At 47.4% G+C, this 18,966-nt stretch overlaps 1 protein-coding gene across 3 annotated transcripts in view; it reads right to left on the bottom strand.

Annotated features, from left to right (window-relative positions):
- Positions 1-18,602, bottom strand: part of LOC119386545 (leucine-rich repeat and calponin homology domain-containing protein) — a 189,168-nt gene extending 170,566 nt beyond the window's left edge. The window contains exons 1-3 of one of the 3 annotated variants that reach the window (XM_037653821.2): positions 18,209-18,602; positions 14,179-14,323; positions 6,655-6,781 (exon numbers count right to left, since the gene is read on the bottom strand). In XM_037653821.2, the coding sequence (XP_037509749.1) occupies positions 6,655-6,781; positions 14,179-14,323; positions 18,209-18,389 (453 nt within the window). In that variant the 5' untranslated portion in view covers positions 18,390-18,602. The remainder of the gene's footprint in view (positions 1-6,654; positions 6,782-14,178; positions 14,324-18,208) is intronic. The other 2 variants (XM_037653822.2, XM_037653823.2) reach the window with 2 other exon arrangements.
- Between the last annotated feature and the right edge of the window lie 364 nt (positions 18,603-18,966).

Below are 18,966 nucleotides of genomic sequence, written 5' to 3'. Positions count from 1 at the left end.
TGCACACGCCCTTCCGTGGTCTCGAAGTCCTGAGGCAGTGCCTTACAATCGTGAACCATCTATTTTTCTAAACTGCTGCAATCTCTGTTCTGTTTTCTCTGCTCTGAGGTGTGAGATTGCAGGTAGGCCTGTGCACAGCCGCCAAAGTCCCGAGAGTGACCACGCCGCCGCTGTACGCCGCCGTTAGTATTTTCTTTTAACCTGAACAGGCAATTGGGACATATACATCACTTCACCCGGGGAGCTCTTCTCAATGTGTCTATGTAATGGACTGTCCATTTCAGCCGCCGTTCATTGGCTGGAGCTTGGCGAGCAGAGCGCCCTCTGTTTCCAATTCGATATGTGCACTTCTCGTCAAAACAAAAAAATCGTCGACATACTGAAAAACTTTTATGGTTATGCCCTGCAAATCAATCTGCAAGTCCCTGTCAACCTTGCTCAAAAATATGTTACTAAGCACGGGGGCAACTCATGACCCTATGCACATACCCGTCTTTCGCACGAAGACCTTATCCTTAAAACCCACTCAATCGTTCAATCATATGCGGATGTGGTACTCCAGGCTTTTAACGACAGGGGCGGTGGATTGAACTTCACCTGTGACGTGCCGATTGACAACACCTTACAATTCCTCGACCTATCACTGCATTTTTCTTCACAGCGCGTCTGCTGGATGTACGCACCCCGGTCTACAAAACTGCTTTTGAGCTACCGTTCCTTCCACTCTAAGCTAGTGAAGGACGGGATTGCTATGTCGTGTCTTAAATCCGCTGTCAACAGATCGTGTACGCATTTCGCTCTTCGCAGCTTTCAGGAGCAGGTTGATCGTCTAAAGAACTCAGCCTTTCCTATATCGGTGATACAAATCACCTGCGAGCGCCTCATCAAACAGATAAAAGGTATCGATGCACGCAGCCAGAACACGAATCAAAATGATAAAATGGCTGTTATGCCATACGTACACACACTCTTACATCGGCTTAAGAAGACAGCCCAGCGATTTGGGCTGAAGGTGGTTTTCTCTGCTAGTAACAAGCTAGGCAGACTATGTTCAATGGTCGGCAACAGGCTTGACAACGTCGGGACGCGCGGTTGCTCCATTAACCACAAAGTCGGGTTTGTGTTGTGCAGGGCCAATGCATCCCTCTGTCGTGTGGTCGTCTATTGCATCCCTCTGTCGTGTGGCCGCGTCTACGCCGACCAGACAGGCCGATGTTTGAACATACGTCTAAGAGAGCATCAGTCTTCCTTGCAGGGGAGACCCCTAGCACACTTGGCCATGCACTGTGCTGAGTGCCGGTGCGAAGTGCAATTCCCGGCGACGGAGATCTTGTTTAAACACCACGATCACACGACACGAGAACTTGCTGAAGCTTTTCATATTAACACGAGGGCATCTACGTGCGTTAGTCATCCTTCTTTGGCCATATCAGAGAGGGAAGTGATACTACTTAAGGAAAGGGAATAGCCTGTTGGGGGGAAGGGGGGGGTTGAAGGAGGTGTGTTTCTGTTCTGGTTTTTGCCTTTTGCCTTGCTCACGATGCGTATGAGCAGGAATTAGTCGAGCGTCAAGTTTAGATATATTTTCTGTTCAAGCAATAAAGCTTTCAGTTGCGAGTAAGTGCTTGTGGTGTTCACTCTCTTGTCTTCGTCTTTTTTCGTGCTACAATTACACTATTATGAACCAACCATGTAGCGTCCAAGGCTGATGTTGCCAATGATCTTGATGAAATCTTTGTTTCGGTGCGTAACAGCCGGTCAAGCTGCCATAAGCCTTTTTCCCAGCCGCCTCTGCTGACGTGGCAGGGCGTCTTTATCAATTAGGCTTAAGGGGGGAGGCTACCTTCGGATACCAACTTTTTTGTTTATTGAGATATCTTAATGAAATTTTCATGATAGACTCACAGCAAAAGCATTAGAAGAATTACAAAATTTCATGAAGTTATGTTCACTGGTTCTCAAGTTATGGCAGTATGTCAGAATAATGCACATGGTTCTCTTATCCCAGGCCTGGAGAACTTTCAAAAGGTACTGGAACTGTGAAATTAACTGTGATGATTCCCAGATTGATACTTCAGGGGGTAACAGAGCCCTTTTTTTTTTTTAATTTCCTTGCTGAAAAGTTTTAGCAGACCATCAAATTTAGTGTTGGTGATTAGGATATTATCAATCAAATTTTGATTAACTATAATAAATAACAGACACAATATATTGAAAAAATGGGCTTGTCACCCCCTCAGAAATTTATTCAAGTACATAATAAAAAAAAGACTTACGGAATTTCGATGAGTGGTTTCAGAGATATGGCTGGGATAAGCAGCCTCACTAGCCAAAAAAGTCATTTTGAGAAAACGACGTTTGAAAGTTTTGAGCACATATGTAGTTCTAAAATGATCCTGCAGCATAACTGGAGGTGTCCTTTGGCACTCTCTTTCTTTGCTGCCTTTCCATCTTCTCTAGTGATCGATTCTTAGCCTTTTTCAAGCGCAGAGAATCTTTCTCGGCTGCCCGTTATATTGTAATGTGATTAGGCCATATGCTGTGGTGCTTTGCCAGCTTTCTTGTATTCGTGCTATCACTAAGCCTTTATTGCAATTGATCATTGAATAATTTTTATAGGATACTAGAGATGGGTCGCTCAGGAGCGAGCCGGCTCTTTTGAGCGGCTCTTTTAAAAGAGCGGGTGATCCGCGGCTCAGTAAAAGTGAGCGGCGGTTCTTTGGGAAAGGGGGAGAGCCGGTTCTCGCAGTTCTCTCTCGTTCAGTGAGCCGTGCTGAACCGATCTGCTCAGATGCTCAGAGAGCCGGGGATGAGCGGTGAGCCGGTGAACGAATGAGCCGGGTTGAGGTGGCGGTACAGTAGTGCATTGTCGGTAGCCGGTTCTCTCTCGCTCAGTGAGCCGTGTTGAACCTGTTGTTCGTTGAACCGGTCGAGCCGCTTCGTTCGAGTTCGCGTTACGCTACGCTGGCTTTCACGCCATCTATAGACCTCTCCCTGTTTGCAAACAGTGTGACGTCACTGGCAGTGTCCCGCCCCCAAGTCCCGCCTTCGGAGCAGGTGCTGGTTGGCAAGAAAGTTCCGCCGGCGGGATCTCTCTGCATAGCAGCGCTGCGTGTGTCTGCTTTACGTCGATAAATGTTTTTGCAAACTGCTGTTTTCTGAACTCACAGCTGTTAGAAGGAAGAGTTACTGCCTGTAATGAACGATTCTGTTAGTTCAACATGATTTGCACGTCGTGGATGACAGCCATAAAAAAATCTTATGCTCCTCGGAAGCGAACGTTGTACATTTTCACGGCGACTGGCGTTTGGAGAAATATTAGTATGTCATGGATTAGCATGGCATGAATTTCCGTAGCGAAATCTGCACTGCAGTTTTAAACGATGTACAGCATTGGCGGCTCTGTGCGCGAGGTCACGGATTAGATTCTCACTCACGGCGCGAAATACTGATCAGAGATGAATCAAAGAAAAAAAAAAACGAAGGAAACACGCATTAGCCTGCGTTCGGTTAAAAAATCCCCGTGAAAATTAAAGCGAAGTTTTCCTACCGCGTTCCTCATAATCCACTGAGCAGTTTAGAGATGTTGAACACAATAATTTAATTATAAATATTCCCTTGCGCGGTTACGTCGCTGTATCTGATGCCTTCAACGTGTTTCCATACTTGCTCCTCTCTTTTAGACTTGGTACACAAACTCGGAATGTCACTTCATACATATCGAGCCATAAACATATGCTAACTAGAATATGACAAACAAGAATCTCCACTGCTTCCATTAAGACGTACATCTCCAATAAAAGGCGATACGCGTATAGTTCTGGATATTCGCCGTGGTAAACCGTACGTGCATGTTCCGCATTGCTAAAACACTCTGGTAGCTCATGCGTAGTCTCACCTTTCAGTCCGGACATCATGCACTTTCTTTAGTATTTTTTTTTTTGTGCACGCAGCACAAACACTGAGATGTACGCACTCGCAGATCATCCCGTCAAATAAAATGTCCAATCCTGATGTTCCGTCGACAACCGGTCACTGCAAATTGCCCTGTTAGAAACAACGCGTGCCGATGTTTTCGCAAACAAGATGCATCGTTATTCACACACCACACACACCACACACAATATTGTCAGTTTCAGCGTCCGCAAATGTGAACCGATATCGTCGCTGCCTTTCAACGCACACTACACGCCACAGTAAATGCGGCACATTTTCGAAGACGATGCCGCTGTTCCTCGCACAAACCACCACCTGGGTTCACTTCTCCAAGTTAAACAGCCAGCAGCGTGGCAAATTTTTCGTCACGCAGTCCACGACACATTTATATGTTCTTTGACACATACCACAAATAATCTTGGAAACGAAAGATTCAGAAAAAGGTTCCAAAGAAAAAAAAACGTGCGCCAAACACCGTGCGACTGTACCACGCTGAGCCGGCAGCGGGAATGTTTTGCCAACCACCGGCGGTTGCACGTGCGCCGAGAGGTCACGTGACCGGACGTCACGGGGAGTGAGTGACGTAGGCTGGTAGAGGTCTATTGGGGATGACAGAAAGCAACTGCCCTTTTGTCCTTGCTCACAACAGTCGCAGCTACAGTGGTCGCAGCCAACAACATTGGAGAAGGGACAATCAACGTAGTCGTATGGTGGCTTAGTAGTCGCAGCATCCTCGCCTGTCGTGGACACGCCATGCACGTCCATTGGCAACACGGTCAGATCCCGGGAGGAGACTCGGCACCCGGAGGCACTTTGTGACTGCCAAGACAGAGTGCGTCTCCAGAACATTTTGCAGAGGAGTGCATATGCGAAGGGGGGGGGGGGGGGGCGGAGGCATCCAGCAACGACCAGCGCACGCCGCGAAATTCCAGGAAGGGGAAGGCAGCCTCCTTTTTGCCTCCTCTCCCTCCTAGTGTTTTCCCTTCCTTCGTCGATTTAGGGTGAACCGTGAACCGGTGAGCCGTTCAAGTGAGCCGGTTCACTTAAGTGAGCTGAGCCGTTCGGAGCCGCTCACTCAAGTGAGCCGCTTTGCCCATCTCTATAGGATACTAAGAGTGGCTCTCATCATGACAGCCTATCCCTTCCTCCTAAATAACAGGCAATTACGGCCAAAACATTGGGGGAATAGAAATTCCTTAGCTGTTTATTCAAGACGCGAATTGGGCAGATGTAAATTCATCTCCCTGCTTCACTCAAGCTCACTTGTAAACCTCGACTGTGATGCGCTTCACAATTCACCCGGTTGCGGCGAACACGGTTATCTGCGAGGCTTTTATTTTTTTTTTTTCAGATGATTCATGAGAGCTTGTGGCGATACCACGCACGGCTCCAAGCGCGCCTAAATTGCATCAACAGTGCTTTATTTCACCTCGAAGTGCTCGGCCGCGGAGTCCGGGAAATCTGCACGCGATGTTCTGGGTCGCGGCATTCGGTGACGATGCGCAATATCCCTAGGTGCGGCGACGAAAAATCGGCGCGCAACGTGTTTGGCCTCGCATTTCGGGACGCCGACGCGCGGCCGCTGCGCGACGAGCTTGGCTGTGGGGTCCGCTGCCGATGCGTAAAATTACCATCCGCGGTTCCGAGGAGCCGGCGGGCGATGCGCTGCGTTGCTTACGAAGAAGCACACTGCCGCGGTTCCTCTAACGCGTTGTTCTTGCCCGCAAAGTTCGAGGTTCGTCTCGCACGCCGGCGCCGTGAGCGGAGTTAGGCCTAACGACGACTCCGAGCAGTAGACGCGCCGGCCGCGGTGCCCGATGTTTGTTTCAAAGTACGTAATGCGTGGTCGCGAGTACAAGGAGTCGTCCCGCGATTATCTTCGTCACTACGTACGAAGTGTTGATAGCAGAAGCTCCAACCGCTGATCCGACGAGTCAACTAAAGGGTCGGACCGAGACGCGCGCTTACGACGTTCGCTACGAGCGCGGCGTGCCATCGTAATCTGATCGGGCTTCCGCTTGCAGCTCCTAACTAAAACGTAGTTAAGTTCTACGTGATCGTCGACTTCGAGCCGTGAACACATAACGAGTGCGAACGCGTCATAAAGACCACGACTTTCGACAGCCGTGACCTCGCGAAGCGCAAGCAGCAGCCATGGCAGCAGCCGACGATCCCCCGAAGCGCGCATCGGACCAATGGCGAGGCGCGCTGGGGCAACATGGCGGACGCGGCCAATCGGAGGCCTCGAAACGACCTTCGGACATTTGCTTTTTGTGCGCTTGTTTTCGAAGGGAGGAGCCAGCTGAGGCGGGGAATTCGAAGACGGAGAAATGCTCGTTCCGACGAGACCAAAATATCGGCGAACGGTGGCGCCGTTGCGGAGCTATTATATTTTGAAAATCAGTGGGTTTTTTTTTTGCGATTTCCGCAATAACTTTCGCCACCGTGGCAGGCGTAAAAAAATTTTTAAAGCACTTCTACGTGGTTTTTGGTGAAGATATTTTGGAATCTGATAGAAAAGGGTCTACAGAAACTGAAAATGCGATTTTCAAAAAAACCGATTTTATGCCATTTTTCGCGATACGAAAGGCGCGTCCCCCCTTAATGACAAGCTCAGCCTCTGCTCCAAGTTGCAACTATATTTGAGTAGATAAGGTAAGTAAATGAAAATGAAATGCCCATGGAGAAGCTACGCTTCAAAACCCCACTAGTACTCACCAGGTCCATAAGGGAGCGCATCCTGCCCAGCTCCTCGGGCAGTTTGGCTAGCCGGTTGTTGGACACCAGCAGCACTGCCAGGGGCAACTGGCACACTGCCACTGGAAGTGCACTCAGCTGGTTCCGGCTGCATCAGCATGAACAAAGAGGAAGGAACACAGAGTTTTTCTCTCAACAGAATAACTGGAAAACTATTTATCAATGGAAATTTCCCTGGGCAAGATGTTGCCAGAGGGTGAAAAGCAGCACATTTCAGAAAGTACAGCACAGTTGTGTGTGTATTCTGTCTCTTGGTTAACCTAAATACAACCACAGCACAACAATGATTTGCACTAATGGTACGTTGACCCACCAGTTCCTATGCATAGTCCTAGATAAACTAGAACTGTCAATTTGTGCTTCATATGGATAACACAAAGCTCTTACTTCACAGTGCTAAAAAACCTGGATTACAGAGTCAATTAGTGCACCAGAAGTAAAACATACAGGTTTGCTGGCCTGCACCTACACGCGCTACAGCCACAACTACGAGTTTTATGGTCGGCAACACCTCTGCCGCGCAGGCATAAAAAAATCACATCAAGTGCTAAATTTCTCGGATTTTAACGCCACTTGTACAGTTCAACATGGACACACTTAATGGCAATAAAAGTTGATGCCACTTGCCGACAGTGGAATCTTGCAACTCATATGGCCACAATATGTGCACTCGTCAGCGCAGAAACAAAAAAGAAACCTCTTCAGCACTTGTGGTTGATAGTGAGAATATATTTCTAAAGCAAACTAAAATAATGCTGCCTACAATATGCCATAAAGTATGTTTTCAATGGCATTTCGTAAATTTTCTTTGCTACGTAATTTTCCTTGATTAGAAAAATACTTCATTCAATAGTTATCATCACTGCAACATTTAGTTATTAAAAATGCATGTGCAGCAGCAACACAGATATAAAGGCATTAACCTTGCCTGTGGGTAAGGAATACCACACCCATAGTAACTGTTAGACCAGCTGCACCTAAACTATTTGGGCACACATTAAGGACTCCATGAAGCTTACTGTAAAATCCCAAGCAAGCGCCCCTACCCTAGCAAGCGCCCCCTTCCCTCTCGCCACTTCGTTTTGCAGCCTGTTCTCCACTACAGAATCCTGCAGCATTGGTTCCAGGGAACCCAAGTTCTGAATGTCTTTAGATAGGTACATGAGGTCTTGTACTTGTAAAATGTGGTGCCTCGGGGTTACATTCTGAGTTGCCACAAATTGTCGGAATATTTGAAGAACGCCTTTCGCCCCTTGTCATAACACTTGAAATTTCACACGACGATTCCCTCCGGTTCAGTAAAAACAGTAAATGCATGCGTATTCAAAGTAATTCATTAGAAGCACTTCGCAGCGGCTCTTTTGCCGCCATCTTGAGTTTTGGTCCACAACCGAGCAAGCCCCCCCCCCCCCCTCCAAATCTTGTCTGATTATCTTTCACTGTAGGTGGGGCGCGCTTGCTCGGGATTTTACGGTATACTGAAGTAAATAGAAATGTCCCTTACACCCATATGATTTACACAGTAGTGAAGTTCCAAATGTGCATTTTGCTGGTTAACTTCAGCAGGCCACTACAACCGAGTCAACCCAAGCTTTAATCTGGGCTCTTCGGTTGGCTGTCGCTATGGGTCATCATCATCATCAGCCTAACTCCGCCCACTGCAGGGCAAATCGTCTGCCATGTCCCGCCAATCAACCCGGTCCTGTGCTTGCTGCTGCCACGTTATACCCGCAAACTTTTTAATCTCATCTGCCCACCTAACTTTCGGTCTCCCCCTCGAGCGCTTGCTTTCTTTTGGAATTGTCAGTAACTCTTAACGACCAGTGGTTATCTTGCCTACGCGCTACACGCCCTGCCCATGTCCATTTCTTCTTCTTGATTTCGACTATACCTCGCGACAACTTTCTGTGGCAGCACAGCCAAGGCTACAGAACTGAAGTGCGCACTTTTTTATTATGCTACTGCAAGTAGTCCAGGAATGCTAACTTTTCTAAACTGCGTAGCATAAAAGAAAACATAAAAAGAGAAGAAATGGGCACTATTTTCAACACTTTTTGCATTGTAAGTAAGAAAGCTTATCCCACGAAGGATTTTTTCTTTTTTGCTATTTCTAGTTTTCTGGCTTTCTGGTGTTGATTTCACGTTTTCCTGCGCCTGTAAACAATCACCTGCAAATTGACTACCGTATTTACTCGCATAATGATCGCACTCGCGTAATGATCGCACCCCTAAATTTTGTCGTCAAAATTCGTTTTTTTCCCCCGCGTAATGATCGCACCCCGAACTTGCCGCAGCAATATGTCGTGTGCCAAGTCTAGCTGATGATCATCATGTTTACCATCTGTCGAACGTTACGTAAATAACTCTTCAAGACTCACCAAGTGAACTGCACGCACCAAACAGATTCCTAATTTTTGCCCACCGTTGGCGGAAGCGTGCCATCTTAGGATAGCAGTAAAGACAAATGCCGTAGTTTTCACCACATGCCCGCCATGTGTTTCTACGTCTGTGGCAGCTGAACGCGCCCATCTCTGTTTCTGTCCTTTAAACATGGCTATGCTGTTGCCGCAAATTTACCGATTTAAACGAAATAATTCAGTATTTCGCCGGAAGAAACTGTTCTGACGCGCATGACACACTCACGACCTCCATGAGTTACGAGAAAAAACGCGTTCGCTTAGCTCCGCCAGCCGCCATGTTTGTTTTGATCACGTGGTTTTGATATCTCGCAGTGTTAAGGCCCAACCGGCCCCACCGCATGCACGCGATTTTCGAGCGACGGAGACGAGCGACAGGATTTGCTGTCGCGGAGGGTCATCCATCGCCGCCGCTTGTCGCGTCGCAGGTTTTTGGGAAACCAGAAAAAATCGCTTGTCGCCCGGAAGTGAGTGTGACGATTTCCGGCAACATGGCAGCATCCCTGATCCTCGCTTTTGCTTCGGTTGCAATTTGCTCTTGATGCTTCCAATCGGCGCGTACTTCAAGGAAAGCAAGTTATGGACTACCTTCTTTACAGCCCCATCTCACGTGGAGAGCGAGGCAGCGGCCGTATTTTGTCGTTAATTTTGATCGACGGTTCGTTTTGATATTTCGGTGGTAGCTTGCTGCATTTGTGGTAGCTTGCTGCAATGTCAACATCGTCGTCGTGTGAGGTAGCCCTTCTCCTTGCGAAGCAGCGATGTGAGGCGCTGCGGCTTTTCTTAAACGTTTCATGACAGCAAGAGGAAACGTTGTCGAGATGCGCCTCGTGGGCTTGTTTGAGTACCGGTTCACGATGGGGCGATACGCGAGTTTTACTGCCGCGTTTAAGCTGAAGGCGGTTACGCGCTCGAGCACGGCAACCGCGCTGCCGGCAGGCATTTCGGCGTCGACAAAATCAGAATTAGGTATTGGAAAAATCAGCGTGAGAAGCTCATAGCTACCAACAGCACGCGCCGGGCTTTCCGCGAAACCAAAACTGGCAAGAGCAAAACTGTCGCCAACAGCTTCAAGAAGACAGGCATATCTAACGCGCTAGACGGAACGGAAGGTAACCTTCTGTGGGACTGTGATGACACTGCCGGTTCCGACAGGGAATCGAGCAGCGACGACACTGACGCCAGTGACGCTTCAAACTCTGAATGAAAGTTAGGGGGTCAGTGAATGAAAAAAATAGGGCATTATGCAATGCATGTAGTTCCTGCGTAATGTGTGCGTTTATTACAAAGGTAAGCCTTACTCTACTTTTATTTTTGGTTATGTTGAAGATAGCTATCGTAAGAATTCCGATACGCGACTTGTTTGCGTTTTCGGTGCTCAAAATATTTCGCGGAAAATTTACCCCGCGTAATGATCGCACCCCGAAATTTGCGTCAATTTTTTTTTTTAAAAAGTGCGATCATTATGCGAGTAAATACGGTACTTGGCATAGTAACACATGTGCAGAAGCTCCGCCCACATAGCTTTGGTTGTGCTGCCACAGAAAGTTGTCGCCAGGTGTAAGATGTCCTAAAGGGGTCATGAAGCAACCCTTGGGCTTGTTGAAAAAACACATCCTGTGGAAAGCCGACACAGCTATGAACTGCTCTGCAAAATATTACAGTCATGCGCGTCGCGTAAAGGCCACAAGCGGAGCGCGAAGTTGCCGTTTCCTCAGGCACCCCCTTTTCAAACAGAGGCCGGTTCTCACTCTTGTCGGTGGGCGGGGCGTCTGCACGTTGACGTTGCGGATCTGCCAGTTTACGTCGCAAGAGATATAGCATGCTTATGGGCCGATAGCCAAATGAGATGCGCTTCTTGTCACGGGGTGCCGCCACTTGCCCGCGCCGCACTCCTCAGTCTGCTAAATTTACACGGTAACCGCACTCGCGCACGCGAATCACAGCGGGAGAGCGATCGCATTTCATGACGCACGCTGACGTAACTTCGTTCCCCCATGCCATCCCTCCCTGTCTAGCTTCCAGTGCGCTCGTCGGCACGAGAAAAGAGAGAAAGCGCTGAGAGCGTGCACCAAACCCCCGTAACTCCGCTCATTCTTGACGGATTCGAGAAATTTTTGCGGCAATCGATTCGGGAGGCAGTAAACTCCGATACTGAGGTCATTAGAGCATTACTTGGAAAAGTGGTTCATGACCCCTTTAACAACCGTTTGTTCCCTGACCCACTCTGCTCTCTTGTCCCTTAAGGTTACACCTATCATTTTGCTTTCCAGTGCTCACTGCATCGTCCTCAGTCTAAGTTGAACCCTCTCTGTAAGCCTCAAGGTTTCTGCTCCATAGGTCAGTACCGGTAAGATGCAGCTGTTATATACCTTCCTCTTGAAGGATAGTGGTAGACTACCATTCATGATTTGATAATGATTGCCGAATGAGCCCCATCCCATCCTTATTCTTCTAGTTACTTCAGTCTCATGGTTCGGCTCCGCGGTTGCTACCTCTACTATGCAGACGTATTCCTTTACAAATTCCAGTGCCTCGCTATGTATCGCAAAGTGCTGTTCTTTTCCGAGACTGTTTCACATTACTTTAGTTTTCTGCATATTAATTTTCAGACCCACCGTTCTGCTTTCCTAGTCCAGTTCAGTAATCAGGAGTTGAAATTCGTCCCCTGAGTTACTCATCAAGGCAATGTCATCAGCGAATCGCAGGTTACTGAGGTACTCTCCACTCGTATCCCTAACTCTCCCCAACCTATGGGTGAATCTCCAATCGCTATGGGTGCATGTGACTTTCTGAAAATGTCCACCATGCTAATACTGCTGGATTTGACCGGATCATGATCGGCACATATTTGTACTTCGTATAACATGGCAGAGCAGTATGATCGATCTTAAAATATTCAAATCACTGCTACAAAAAATCTTTGAACACACTCCAGCCAATGTTTTGACACGCCTTCAAGGCAAGACGAGACCACTTGTCAAAACATTGGCTACAGTGGCACCCCGTCCGTGTTCAAGGATTTCTCGGCGCTTCAACCTTCCATCTTCCCCTGAACCTTATTGAAATCACTGCTAATCACTGCTAACTGCAGCTACCAAAAAGAAAAATCAAAATTTTGGTTAGCTTTACACTCTGGAGCATCTCCACAGCACACTGGTGCAAATATGCCAGCAATATCATAGATATAAAAAAACACATGACAGGTCCATCCGATTCACGTGCACCACCAGAACCAGTTATGATGAGGTGCTGAACCCTGCCATTCGCATTCAACATTGCAACAATGGCACCCTCTGAACCACGCCATTCGATCCAAAAGCTGCAGGAAATGTGTGAGGCTAGCTTACAATTTCTCAGCACTCTCTCAGCTGGCAAAGCTAACTTCATGCTGACGTGCTGAGGCCAAGCAGTACATGGTGAAACTGCTGTATGAACCACACTCATACGCATCTGCTGCCTCTACTCAACGTAGGCAGTGTTTACAGGCATTAGAAAGCAACCATATGTGTGTGTTTATGGAGGCCTGCACTGTGTTGGCATCTCGCCATTTCTTTCTAGTGTCACATTGTGCCTGCATCAGCACAATTTCTGAATTTCTCGTGCCTCTCAGTTAACTGGTTCAGACTGGTGCACATGTATCTGATGGAACCTATATATACATGCTCAAAGACTGAAAAGCAACAAGTTAAAGCTAAGTAACGGACATACTTTCGTTTCAACCATCCTGAGTTCTCGTCAACATCAGCATAATTTCAACTCACTCACATCAGAGGCAACATTACTTCAAGTGGCCAGATTCATCGTGACATGACATGGTTATCTTCAGCAACTGCAAACACCAGCCGTTACACTAAAAGTATTGGTGCTGCGTTTCAATCCGTGAGCACTGTGCACGCAACAGGCTGCGGCTATAATATTCTAGCAAAGTGAACTTATAGTGAGCACTCTCAATACGACCAGAACTAAAGCGTGCAGTCCTTTTCATCTCAGTTTGCAACAAAGTCATGAAAGTGATTTAAAGACCAACTGCATAAAATTTGGGCTTTAAGCAATAGTACAACTATGAAGCAGCCTCTGTGCAAGACGGATTTTTTTTCTGAAATATACGAGTGGATGCTTTAAGAAAATGTGCACAAAATTTGTATAAAGAAACTGAAAAAAAAAAGCTGCCATCACAGCTCAGAGGAAGTGATGATAGGAAGTGTGTTGCTCTTTGGTACAACCTTGGGATTGCATGCAACCTGTGACTGGGCATGGCACCCTGAGAAATTTGAGACGCAACGTGGTTGCAACTGCTTTTTGTCATTTCTGCCAGACAGAAGCAATGTCTGTGTAGATGCTAGTTAAAGGCTCTAATTAAGAAAGTTAAGCAATTAATTACAAGCCCTGTAACGTTACCAAAAATGCTTCCTTAGTGTAATCTGCTAGAAGATGATGAACAGGATGCTGGTGCACACGCAAGAACACACCAGCACGGCAAGCCGCGAGTTAGAAGAAAAAGAAAAAGGGCAGATGGGGTTCGGCGTTCAACGCAGTTGGGTGACTGGGCCTAAGTGTTCGAGATTCAGTCCACAAGTTGGAGCTAAGGGCTTCGCGCAACCGTTAATGTCATCTGCCTTTCACATCATCAAGGCTCCAGTTTCCTAGCATCGAAGATCTCAAAGCACCTCGCCTTGATCAAGTCACCCGACACTTCAATGGCCCGAACTTTTGGACTTATCAGAAGCAGCCATAAGGACAAAAGAAGACAAGACTAAGTCATAAGTGAACGTCTTCACTAGGTCTCGCTTTATCTTTGCATTTGAGTGCTTTGCTATAGTGTGTGTGTTTTTTTCAAGTGTTTGTATTATGAGTGGAAAACCTGCAAGCAGCCTCATGTTTTGGTGGAACCGCCTTCATGCCCAACCCATATATTCTATCAACAACTTGTTCGTATCACACTTAGTGTACAGCGCATGTTTGTTACAACTTTAGCCAATGCTGTTCAGCTAACCATTAATGCACTCTAGTCAGTGTCCTACCATCTGAAATCTAACTGTGACTACAGCACAGAGGCACTACTGACCTGAGGTCGAGGTATGTCAGGGCCTGCAACGCAGCCACGCAGGCTGGCACAACACGCAGCACATTGCTGTGGCAGTCCAGACGCTCAAGCAGCACCAGGCCACACAGCTCGGTGGGAAGCTCACTCAGACGGTTTTTGGACAAGTCTGCATAAAGAACATGATCTGAAAGGGCATCGAGGACTGCAAATGGTACAAGCAGAACATGGCTAAGACAATCAATGTCATAGTTACTGTGATGTAACTTTTGTCTGTAACTGCAACAGATTAACGCTGTCTTTCGCAGTAATCAGTTTCATTGGTACTCTGTGCACCAGTGTCATTGCAAAGCTACTTTCATTTTGCAGACGAAGAAGCCAAAATGGACGAGTCTGTGAAACCGGGCTAGAGATAAATAAGCTCTGCCAGGAAGGTGCATAACTGAACACGTGATTAGAAGTTTGTTGTCTAGCAATGTCCAGGGTCAAGATGCCTTGCTATCAGAACAGAGCAAAGTGTGACAACTCTTTTAATAATGTGTTGCTCAAAGATTAGCAGCCGTTTCCTGGAAGATTGTTTCTAGTCAACTCAATTTTATTGACTTATGCATGCTGCACCTTTAAGACAGTGACAGAGTAGGGCACACGGTTACACAAATGGGAGCTATCTGTAACTGTGCTTCACTGAAGAACAAAACCCACCTAAGTATGTCATTCGAACTCACCCAAGAAACAGCACTTAATTTTATTACCTTCATAAAAACTAAAAAAACACCCAAATGCTTGTTTGGACTCATAGCGAGCAAGGTTAATAGCAGATCCAACAATGCGAGTGATCAAAATAACATTCGCCAGCGTAAATATGTATTACAAGGAACCATTTTATTTCAGCTGAGCACAATGACATGGAACTCATCATAGCCCTGACTATAGGTCGGCAAAAAATGTGGAGCTCACTCAGACTCACTCATGAAATATATCTTGCCCTTAGGGCTCACTCGGACTCAGACTCACCAAAATATTACTCACTCAGACTCGGATTCACGGCTTAATGACGCAGACCTGAAACAAGCGATCCCCAATCTCTGCCACGGTGCTCGGCAGTATCTGACGCAAAAGAGCCTAAAGTGTTGGTGACGCAAAAGAGCACAAAGTGTAGGCAGTTATAACGTATGTAGTATTATTGGTGAAACCACTATGTTACAGTAATCATGACATCCGGGACAAAGGTAGCTTTTCTGAACAGTCTCTATGGTCTGTTGTGACAGAGACTTGCGCAGGACGATACCGATGAGAGGACACACGTGCAGGGGCCCCAATTGCTTTCCGATCGTGCCCTCGCAGGTAATCTCATCGCCAATCCCAGTAGCGCCAGACACATTGGACAGGAAGCCCTCCAAACCGAGTAATGCGAGGAAACAGTGCATGCTTTTTTACATGGACAAAACATCGGCAGCCCGTACATTTTGCAGACACACAACTTTATACATTCTAGCAAGGGTGGTCTCACATGCCTCGTCAATATTGGTGGGGTGCCTGAGAACCCTCGGGACCTACCCAACATTAAGCCAAGTCAACACCATGCTTGGGGTCGTGGCTTAATCGGCACGCACATGCAAGCAACGTCTCTGTAAACGTCGCATGTGTTGTATGGCTGCATGCAGTCTAGTATCTATAAACCTCGTGCGGGAGCACTGTTTCGTCTGTAGATTAATCCTTGGTCCGTGACTGTGACTTTGGTGGCCTGAAGGTCAAGCTCCACGTGTCTAGAGGCACCGGTGATCCTATTGCCAGTGATAGACACCATCATACTTGAGACTCTGGTGCAGTTTGGTGCAATTTACGTCGGTTTTGTCAAGATGGCGCAGTAAATCTAATTTGGTGCACTTTGGCACAGCAGTGGAATCACTGAATTCTGAATGTCTGTAGATTCTTAGAATATCAAAAAGTGAAGTTTGCTTTCTTTTTTTAAAGAAAAACACCGTTTTCAAGGGTGGCAACATACCTTAAGAAAAACAGATGCGGCCTTGAGTATACCTTTGAATTGCCAAAGAAATGAAAAATGTAGTTTCTGGACCTAGTACTTAAGTTCTTTCCCTTTTACGCATGTTGGATGCATCACCCCATGTCAGCAAAACCTTTGCTAAGCTATCAATCGGCCCATTCAAAGACAGTAAAGAACGAGATTGCAACTTTTTGCATAAAAGCAGCCCTCACAAAATTGTGTGCACATTTGATGAAAGACAGTGTTTTCGGCCAGATAGAATGCTTAGGAGGAGCCGGTTATCCAGGCGAGTGTGTCCTCTTGGCTTGTGAAAAGAATCACCGAGAAATAAAAAAGGCAACAGAAGAGGCAGGGATGAACAGGCTGAGGGCGGGACCGAACGGATAGCAGTTGTCCCTTACGTGCATAACGTGTCACATCTATTGAAAAAAGTTGCGCCAAGGTATGGGGTAAGGGTTGTGTTTTCAGCATGAAACAAATTGGCAAAGATTTGCCCGAAAGTGCAAAGGTTGCCGGTAAAGTGAAGCACAGAAGAAAAAGAGGGCTGTGAAATAAAACATGGCAGAAGGTTCACTCAGTGCATAAAGGTTGTCGTGTACAGTACTCCTTTCACATGCAGAAAGGAATGCATCGGCAAGACGGGCCGTTGCCTAAACGTGCGCCTTCACTAAAAGGGGCCTCATACTCACAATTGGCTATGCACTGCAAGGAGTGTATGTGCCAGCCAAAGCTTTGTAACACAGTAATCACTGACAAGCACAAGAAGTGAACAACAGACAAGGAAAATAACTCAAGCCTTTCACATTAGGGAGGGAGGAGATAGGTGTGTCAGCCAGGCATCTGTACTGCTCTCAGATTCTGAATTTGCTTCCTTGGATTGCTGTTGTACGGGATCGTTCATTCTTGCTGTATTTTGTTGATTCATACTGTTTTTAGATAACAGCAATGGTTCGTGGTGACGTGCATTAATCTGACGCGTATTAAGAACGTTCTTTACCAAATAAAACCAAGTTTCAGTGTAACAAGAAGTTGGGCGAGTTGGTTTTGATTCATGATGTAGGGAGGTGCGACTAAGACAGCACACAAGAAAAGAAGGACGATGCGCTGTGTTCCTCTTTCCTTGTGTGCCTTGTTAGTCCCTACATCATACAAAAATTTCAGTTGCTAGTAAGCACTCCATCCTGTGTTCTTTCCGAGTCTCCGTGCAATCTGCGCTTTTTTCATTATGAACCTATACCAACACGCCCAGTTATGCTAAAGAGAGAAAGGTATAGAAACAGACAAAAAAGAGAGAGGAAGAGCGAAATAGAAATAAACAGGAGCAAAATAGAAAGAAAGAGAGCAAGAAAGATAAAAAATAAAGTGAAACGAGGCAGGTCGGCCAGCTCCGCTCTTCCTTGAGGATTGGCCCCACTAATGCAAAGCTCCATTATGATTTTTTTTTGTTTTTTTTTTAAGAAAAAAATTCATGTAGGCAAGAGCATTAGGCCAAATTACACATTCATCTTTGCGGCTCACATTCAGGTCATTTAACTCCACAGTACTAAGAGAACGAAGTACATTTGCGGTTGGGTAAGATGGCATGAATGCTGTTAAAGGCAGCTTGGTGAGCCCCATCTCTACAGCAAAACAAGCAGAGGACGCTCATAGCATCCATCCAACCAACGCCAGCGCAGGAAGCCCACGCCGCTGAAAACGCTGCACTGTTCTTGTTCACTCCTCGGCCTGCCTCTGACGCAAGGGGTCAGTGAATCGAGCGTCATCACGCGCGAGTACCGACACGGCGTGCATCTCGGTCGAGATGACGGTCCCTCCCTCAGGATCAAAGTGGGGTAACGGGTGCGGCCGGCAGCAACGCTTCTCCGACTAGAGCGCTGCTCGCAAGCGGTGACGCTGAAGTTGGCTGAAGTGCGGCGACTCAAATGCCCCTGCCACGACCAAGTGCCGCAAGTGCCACGACCAAGTGGCCGCAAGCTACTGCTCAGGCGAAGCCGGACATCCCACATCCGGCGGCTGCGCCCAACATGCAAAGCGAAGCATCGGCCTCACCTGCATGCACTATGTCCCGAAGGTCGTACTTGGCCGCGTAGGACGGTAGTTCCTTCAACTTGCGGCCGTTCAACTTCAGATCGCCGGTGTGCTGGGCCTCTTCGAGAAGCCGCTCCAAGGTGCGCGTTAGCTGCGCGTTACTGGACGCTGCCTGCAATGCCAAAGCAGTCGGCGCCGCCATCCCACCGTCCGCATGTTCAGCAGGACCGATCTCAACGGTCTCGACTGCAAACCGCACACGCGAAACACTGCTGCGCTTTGTTGCCGCCGTCACAAGTGGCCGCAAGCCATGCCCATGCTGCTGTTGCACCCGATTGTAGCGGTTGTAGGCCCCGCACCCGCACCACCCGCAAGCATTCACAAAGAGTACGAAGGGGCCCTGGAGTCTCCACTATTTCAACGTCTGGCGTGACAACGGATACAACGGACGGCAAAAGTAGTAGTACAGTGGCTAGAAGACCGTAAACACGGTACACGGTAGAAGGGAACTGAACTGACATGCCCAGCGAGCAGAACGCCAGCACGGACCTCTTAACACTTCTTTCTGCCGCTAGGGGTTTTTTAGCCGAGGCTTTGGCGCTGCTAGTTACCCCAACGACGCAGCAACTCTGCGGTCGTCTGCTCGCGCTGAGTCGAGATGCTTGCGTGGGCGCTCTGTAAAAATAAGGGGAAAAAATGAGAAAAAGGGCACTTATTTACTAAAATCAGCAATAACTACACTGTAGTTCGTCGTGACGCGAGTGCGTGAGAAAAGGATC

The sequence above is a fragment of the Rhipicephalus sanguineus genome, chromosome 3 (genome assembly GCF_013339695.2).
Source record: "Rhipicephalus sanguineus isolate Rsan-2018 chromosome 3, BIME_Rsan_1.4, whole genome shotgun sequence".
Classification (NCBI taxonomy): domain Eukaryota; kingdom Metazoa; phylum Arthropoda; class Arachnida; order Ixodida; family Ixodidae; genus Rhipicephalus; species Rhipicephalus sanguineus.
This window is presented reverse-complemented; position numbering and strand designations above follow the sequence as displayed.